The sequence below is a fragment of the Erinaceus europaeus genome, chromosome 1 (genome assembly GCF_950295315.1).
Source record: "Erinaceus europaeus chromosome 1, mEriEur2.1, whole genome shotgun sequence".
In the NCBI taxonomy this organism is placed as follows: Eukaryota; Metazoa; Chordata; class Mammalia; order Eulipotyphla; family Erinaceidae; genus Erinaceus; species Erinaceus europaeus.
Window position 1 is genome coordinate 117,989,944 of NC_080162.1, and position 8,058 is coordinate 117,998,001.

General features: G+C 43.3%; 1 protein-coding gene across 1 annotated transcript; it reads right to left on the bottom strand.

The window, feature by feature from the left end:
* Window positions 1-522: 522 nt before the first annotated feature.
* C1H22orf39 (chromosome 1 C22orf39 homolog) lies at window positions 523-5,316 on the bottom strand. Its single transcript, XM_007520780.3, has 3 exons — window positions 5,175-5,316; window positions 4,885-5,052; window positions 523-1,950 (listed from the first exon to the last, which is right to left on the bottom strand). Exons 1-3 carry the CDS (start codon window positions 5,196-5,198, stop codon window positions 1,825-1,827), a joined length of 318 nt encoding a protein of 105 aa, XP_007520842.1. The 5' UTR covers window positions 5,199-5,316; the 3' UTR covers window positions 523-1,824.
* Between the last annotated feature and the right edge of the window lie 2,742 nt (window positions 5,317-8,058).

The window sequence follows — 8,058 nt, forward strand, 5'->3', positions numbered from 1 at the left end:
TAAGTGTCTAATAAGGAGCTTCAGAGAATTTCAGGGTAGGTGGATACACAGATTTAGGAGAGAAGACATACCTGGAGAGGACAGGAAAGTTCTGCACTTTCTTCATATGGCATTTCCTTATGCACTTTTCATCTGGCTGGTTCTGAGTTCTATCCTTTGTAATAAATAACTGGTGAGGGCTTGGGAGATAGTGCAATGGCTTTGCAAGACTGTCATGCCTGAGGATCTTGAGGTCCCAGGGATAAACAGGGTAGGGGAGACAGTGTAATTGTTATACAAAAAGAGTCGTGCCTGATGCTCTGAAGTCCCAGGTTCAATCACTTGCACTATAACACATTGCTTAGTAGTGTTTGGTTAAAAAAAGAAAAACTCACCTCTGCTCCTGTGGTTCTGTTTGAACATACCCAATCTCTTATGGACAGACAGACACACACTCATTGAGCCTATGTGTGCACACATCTACCTTCACAGGTATGCACAGTCACAGGAACTCTGGGGGTACATAATAAACACACAAGAGAACAAATTTTATTCTTTAATGTATGTCATTCTGAAGTGATAAGATTATTCTGTCCTAAAGGGTAAGTGAAAAGATGTTTGACTGTTTTCAGGTTGGGGCCTACTCCTGAGGGAGGAACTAAACGTCGGGCTCCCACCGGTCAGAAAAGAGCAGGAAGGCTCCGGGGCCTCACAGCATCATCTTTAGCATCACAAGCACAGGGTTGCTGACATAACCATAAACCATATTACTAGTAGTAGCAATAGAGTGTTCTTATTAGATTCACACACATATATTTTGAAAGCATCTACAAGCATTATAAAGCATATAAAATTCTAATACTGCTTGGCACAATAATGTCAGGTCTGAAAAGTCATGAGTTCAACAAATACAGACTTAATTCTCAGCCTCTAGAATCAAATATATGAAATTATCTTTGAGGCATCTCTTATTTGAAAAGTGAACAGGGGAAACTGAGGCAAGGAGAACTAAAGTCCATATGTCTGAGGCATGGTTTTAATTCATGAGTCCATGATCCATCCTTTTTTGGCAGAGAAACTGACAGGGAAGGTGAGATACGGAGACAGACATCTGCAGACCTGCTTCACTTGCTCATGGACCATCGTTCTTCCTGCAGGTGGGGAGAAGAGGCTCAAACCAGTATCCTTAGCGCATAGTGATATGTGTGCTTTACCAAGTGCCTGGCCCCTGTCTCCATGACCCCTTTCCATGTTAGCTTGTGTGTTATGTATCCATATGAATTTGAAAATCGTTTCCAAGGGGTATACCAAGAGCCTAGATAGTGCATAGCACTGACTCAGAGGCACAGGCCATCTGTGATGCAGAGCAGCACCTGGCATGTGGGCATGTGGGCAGCAGCAGTAGAGTGTAACACCAGTGCCAGCAAGGCAATGTCATCACCAAGCCAAGATCAGGAAGGTTGTTCATCACAGCACAGTCATTTAGCTGCCACATACCAGGGCTACCATTCAGTTTACCAGAGGATTCTAGACCTCATGGTGGCATTCCCCTGTACTATTGTCGGCTTGGGAGTGGGTGAATAATGTGAGTCCACTTGACCTGGATGTCCAGAAATATGCGATGGTACCGGGCTTCCTGGAAACTGTGCAGTGGGCCCATTTGTCTTTCAGAGTACAGCAGTAGTGGGGTGCCCTGTAGACAGGTGAAAGGCAGGGAAGTAAAGCTGGAGACATTAGTTTCTGTTTGAAGTCATGTGGAAACCTCCAGGGATACGTTAGACTTTAGGTTGATCACCATCCTTAGAGTCCTGCTACAGATGAGAAGAGGCTACACACGGCTGCTCATCATTTGTCTTTCTCTTCTGGCAGAGGAAGGTGCCAGTCTGCGGGGGGGGTCTGCCTCAGGGCCCACACCAAATTGTGCTTCTTTTCAGCCTGGATTCTTGCATGCTCGCTCTTACAAAGGGATCTCTGTGCAAAGAAGACCAGTCACTTCCTGCCTTGCCCTTACAAGGTGCTTTCATTTTCCTCCTCAGGGCCCTCCCAAAACAGATGGGACATGTGGAATGCTATCTAAAATCACTCTGAAATGCCACTGCTTCTCCCTTATAAACTCTGGCAACTGTTCCATACTAGTCTAGTATACATAAATTTAGACCATTCTTGCTCCAAAACTATAAAACACATGGGTGCACCTAAGTTGAGAAAAACTTAAAATGATATATTCTCATAGGCCTTAGGACTTAAAAGATTCTGCTGGATGATTTAATCAACTTTAAGAGGAGAGGAAGGCCAGATAAGAGACATGCCCGAGACTCCCTCAACAGTTCAGACTAGAGACAACCCATAGACTTCTTTTTCCACCATAGTACCCCCAACATGGATAGAATATCACAACAAGGACAGGGGTTCTTGGTTGGTTCCAGGTGCTTGGCCAGCCTCTCTTCATCTTTATCAGTTTACTACATCTCTCATCTCAAATTCTACTGTCTCAGATTATTTTTTTTTAATTTATTGGGGAATTAATGTTTTACATTCAACAGTAAGACAGATTGTTTTTGTTCTTGTTTGAAAAACATTAAAAATGCAAAGTAGAATATGAGATTCCTAGACCTCCATCCCTAAGATGAAATTATTAGTTCTTTCTTCTTTCATACTGTTTTAAGAGCTGTTACCCTAAAGAATAGTTTTCACTGGCTCAGTCTACTTTCTGCTTTTTTTTTTTCTTTTCTTTTTTTCTCTAAGCAGTAGGCATCTTTCCATGCTGGGATAGATTACTATCTACATTTGAAAACTATGTATTGGCTGGGGAGATGGAATAATGGACATGCAAAAACACTGTCATGCCTGAGGCTACAAGGTTACAGGTTCAATTCCCAGTACCACCAAAAACCAGAGTTGTGCAGCACTATGGTAAAACAAATAAAAAAGGAAATAAAAAGCTATGGAGTACTCCATTGTGTAAAAAGCTGTTTGATCAAATGTCTACTATTTGAATTGGGAAGGCATTTAATTTTTTGCCAAATTACAAAAAGTGATGTAATATATTTTTTGGAACACAGATAAACATGCACTATTTCCCAACTACTTCTCTAGGGTAAAGTTGTAGAAGTTAAACTGCATGGTCACTACATATGCATTTGAAAGTTATGTAATCAGAAAGCAAATACTTGGGGGTTGGGTGGTGGTGGACCTGGTTGAGTATTGGTTGAGTATTCTCGTTACAATGCACAAGGACCTAGGTTTGAACTCATCCTCACCTGCAAGGGGAAAGCTTTTTGAGTGGTGAAGCATGTCTGCAGGTCTCTCTCTTAACTCTCCTTCTCTATCTCTCCTTCTAGCTGTCTATCCAATACATAAAGATAATTAAAGTGTATTTAAAAAAGCAAATACTAGGGAGTCAGGCAGTAGCGCAGCGGGATAAGCGCAGGTGGCACAAAGTGCAAGGACTGGTGTAAGGATCCTGGTTGGAGCCGCCTGCAGGAGAGTTGCTTCACAGGCGGTGAAGCAGGTCTGCAGATGTCTATCTTCCCTGTCTTCCCCTCCTCTCTTGATTTCTCTGTCTTATCTAACAACAATCACTACAACAACAATAAAAAAAAAGGGCAACAAAAGGGGAAATTTAAAACAAAAAAGCAAATACTAGAATCCTCCTAACTCTTCAAACCTTGTGGATACTTCTGATATATTCAGCTGGGCAGAAAACACCTATTGCTGTTTTAATATATATATAATTTTATTTATGAATGACAATGAGAGAAAAGAGAAAAACTAGAGAATTACTCTGGCCAGGATTTTTTTTTCTTTTTATTTTATTTATTTATTCCCTTTTGTTGCCCTTGTTGTTTTATTGTTGTAGTTATTATTGATGTTGTTGTTGTGGGATAGGACAGAGAGAAATGGAGAGAGGAGGGGAAGACAGAGAGGGGGAGAGAAAGACACCTGCAGACCTGCTTCACCGTCTGTAAAGGGACCTGCCTGCAGGTGGGGAGCCGGGGGCTCGAACCGGGATCCTAACGCCGTTCCTTGAGCTTAGCGCCACCTGTGCTTAACCCGCTGCACTACAGCCCAACTCCCTCTGGCCAGGATTTGAACTTGCATAATTTAACCAAGTGATGCTCTGAAGTATCTCTCATGAATCTACTGCGTCTGGAGTTAATAAAACTTTTTTAAAATCGTACTTAAAAAACTCTACTTTTACTCCAAAGTCCCAGGTTCAATCCTCCGCACCACCATAAGCCAGAGCTAAACAGTGTTCTGGTTAAAATAATAATAATAATATTTAAAATAATAACAAATATTTTGGGTGGAGGGTAGATAGCATAATGGTTATGCAAAGAGACTCTCATGCCTGAGGCTCCAAAGTCACAGGTTCAATCCCCCACACCACCATAAACCAGAGCTAAACAGTGCTCTGGTTAATAAAAAAAAAAAAAATCTACTTTTGGTCATCTCAGTGGTTTCATCTTTCCAGACTGACTTTCTGAGATAGAGACAGAAGTGAAGAGATAGGGAAAGACCACAAAACCCAACTTAAAAACCTGGCAAATCAACACACTAGCCAAGTGAGTAGCATTTTCAGTGTAGTCCTTTTTTTTTTTTCTTTTAATTTTTAAAAAGTTTCTTATATTTTATTGAAAAAGAGGGGTGTGTGTGTGTAATGAGCAAAGCTCAGCTCTAGCTTTATGGAAGTGCAGTGTGTGGATCGACCCTGGGACCACAGAGCCACAGGCATGGAAATCTTCTGAAGAGCCATTATACTATCTCCCCAATCCCGTTTTTACTTTTATAGAGAAGGAGAAGAATGAGAGGGACTCCAGTATAGTGTGTGTGCTGCATTAACTCGGATTCCCGGGCTGTGCATTTAGAAGACATTTGCAGCACCACCCCGGGCCCCTGGCACACCTGGGCCTCCGCGCTGTGGTGCTGCTCCCAAGCCTGGCAGCTGGCCAGGTCGCGGTGCCACTGCTCGCAGGTCGGCCACTTGCCGTGCACGTAGTAGCTATGCAGAAAGTGCCTGGCGCTTAGGCAGAGCTTCCATTCCGCGTGGTAGGCCTCGCAGGGGCGCGGTGGCTGCGGTGATAAATACATTTGAGCCAGAGGCTGCTTTGCTCTCTTCCTGAGGTTCCATTCTGCTCCCTCCCGATTAGATAATTGGGTTAAAAAGGCCCAAAAAAGAGCCCTCTGTTACTTACCCGCCATCTGCCTCCGTCGGCCATGTCCACTTGACTGCCGAGCTCCGCCTCTTGAACCCGTAAACCAATGAAGACTGAAAACAATGTGACTGACGGCTGGAGAACCCAATGAGCTTCGAGAGGTGTTTAAATCCCGCCCATCTCCTAGATGCGTACCAATGAACAGGATGCCTATAATGGAGGGGCGGGGATGAGGCCTGGAGGGCAAAGGGGCGTGTCCCCGGGGCCCAAAAGCCCAAAGAAACAAGCAGAGGTTGTCAGCTGGATGCACACACAGGCAGCCACTTCAAATTGGTTATTACACAAGACTAGAAACGGTTCGGTTCAGCCGTTCTGTTTTCTAAAACTTAAAAGATTGAGCTCATTTGCGCTATAATATTGTGAGAACTAACTGTTGATTCGTAATGGTGGTCACTCAAGGCAGATGTGAACGTGAACAGTTATGCATATTATCAGCCAGTTATATGGTGCGGCTGACCTCCCCAAGGAATCCAAGTTGGAAGTGATTAGTCAAAAGCATGGTGTCTCTTTATAAGTAGACAGGGTCAGGAAGGCATGAGGTGGTACTGTGTATGCACTGGTTCTCTCCAGAATACCATTAAACAAATACCGCCTTTATTCTTAGTAGAAATGTTTTTGTTTTTTTTGCCTCCAGGGTTATCACGGGGGCTCGGTGCCTGCACCACAAATCCACTGCTCCTGGAGGCCATTCCCCCCCCCCCACTTTTTGTTGCCCGTGTTATTACTGTTGCTGGGTAGGAGAGAAATTGAGGAGGTGAAAGACAGACGGGAGAGAAAAATATAGACACCTGCTTCACCGCCTGTGAAGGGACTCCCTGCAGGTAGGGAGCCAGGGGCTCTAACTGGGATCCTTACTCTCGTCCTTGCCTTAGTGATGTGTGTGCTTAAACTGCTGTGCCACCGCCTGGACCCCATGAAATGTTTTTTGTTAAAAAATAGATACCTAAGAGACACCAAAAACAGAGTCTGGTAGGTCTGTCCCTATCAAACCTAAGCAATGGCTCTTCCAACTTCTGCTTGCCTAACTATCTACTGGAGATCCCCTTACACTGAAGCTGCTGAGACCACCTCTGGTATGTGACTGGGTCAGACTGGCTGAAGGTAGGTCCAAGTGCTAAGAATTAGGGGTGTTTCTTTCCCCCAACCAGGGTTATCCTTGGAGTTCAGTGTCTGCAGGATTCCCCCATTTCTGGCATCTTTTTTTTTTTTCCTTTCCTTTTAAAGAAAGGGAAAGAGGAAGAGAGACACTGCAGCACCTATTCCACTGCTTATAGTTTCCTCCCTGTAGAGCTGCCCAGGTGGTGACACGAGGCTCCAACCTGGGTCTTCTTACAGGTACAGTAATTGGTCAGGGTCCCACATGGGTCTCACATGGTTTAATTGCACATATAGTTGTGTTGTTTAGAAAGACAAAAATGTTGGGCCAGCACCTTCATATAACTTTCATTATACATATCATGGCAAAGTAGTGAATGTGATCCTCCAAGTGGAGGTTGCTCAACAGTAGAGGAGGGCTTCTATTAAAACTGAGAAAGTGGGAGTCGGGTGGTAGTGCAGCGGCTTAAGCGCACTTGGCGCAAGGCGCAAGGACCAGCCTAAGGATCTCGGTTTGGAGCCCCCAGCTTTCCACCTGCAGGGGAGTCCTTTCACAGGCGGTGAAGCAGGTCTGCAGGTGTCTTATCTTTCCCTGTCTCCCCCTCCTCTTTCCATTACTCTCTATCCTATCTAACAATGACATCAATAACAATAATAACTACAACAACAAAAAGACAACAAAGGCAACAAAAGGGAAAATAAATAAATTTAAAAAACTGAGAAAGTGACTGGGAGGTAGCACAGATGTAGAGTGAATCCGCCTGATGCTGCGTATGACAGAGAAACGCTGTGGTTTCTCTCATTAATGTCTTCAGTAAAGGGTCAGGAAAGTCACTGTAGTGCCCGAAACCATATCCACTGCCAGTGGGTCACAGAGGCCAGTCCTGACCATGATGATTATCCTCTCTCTAATGTTGGGAAGAGGCCTGGAACAAGGGGGAGGAGGCCCTACTGAACCCATTCACCCCCAAGGATCAGAGTTTTGTTTGGGACCTTGGAGCCTCTATCAATATTGAGTAGAAGTTGCACCCTCACCAGATTTAAATTGCAGGGTGAAACCAAGGGCACCTGCCAGCAGGCTTTGCCTGGTCAATGCTGGTCAATCTCCCAACCCCTATTCATGCATCAAGGGTTTAGTAATTGCCTATTTTATTTCAAGAAACAATAGATTACAATAGCTGGATTAACAGGTCAAAAGACCTCACATTGGGAGTTGGTCAGTAGCGCAGCAAGTTAAGCGCAAGTGGCACAAAGCGCAAGGACCACATAAGGATCCTCCAGGTTCCAGTCCTGGGCTACCCACCTGCAGGGGCATTGCTTCACAGGTGTTGAAGCAGATCTGCAGGTGTCTTATCTTTCTCTCCCCCTCTCTGTCTTCCCCTCCTCTTTCCATTTTTCTGTCTTATCCAACAACAATGACATCATAACAACAATAACAACAACAAAAGAACAAGGGCAAAAGGAAAATAAATAAATATAAAAAAGTTAAAAATTAAAAAAAAAAAAGATCTCACATTATAGAAAGTGTAGATCTGAGACTGAATTAATTCTAATAAAAAATTAACAGGTCAGAAGAAACTTAATAAAATACATCAAAACTGGGAGTGGGTAGAGAAATAACATACCTCTAGCATTTATCTATTATTACCATATTTATAGCATTTATTATTATTTTTTAGCAGTCATTTATTTTTTATTTTATTTTTAAATTTTTAAAAGAATTTTAAAATTATTTTATTATATTTATTTTCCCTTTTTTATTTCTTTA

What these genes read in the sequence shown, in the direction of transcription:
- C1H22orf39 (XM_007520780.3), bottom strand. Translation starts at nt 5,198, where the DNA reads ATGGCCGACGGAGGCAGATGGCGG. An exon ending in CCGACGGAGGCAGATGGCGG is followed by an intron (nt 5,053 to 5,174) that starts GTAAGTAACAGA and finishes TTATCACCGCAG; the next exon opens with CCACCGCGCCCCTGCGAGGC. An exon ending in ACCACAGCGCGGAGGCCCAG is followed by an intron (nt 1,951 to 4,884) that starts GTGTGCCAGGGG and finishes TTCTTTGCACAG; the next exon opens with AGATCCCTTTGTAAGAGCGA.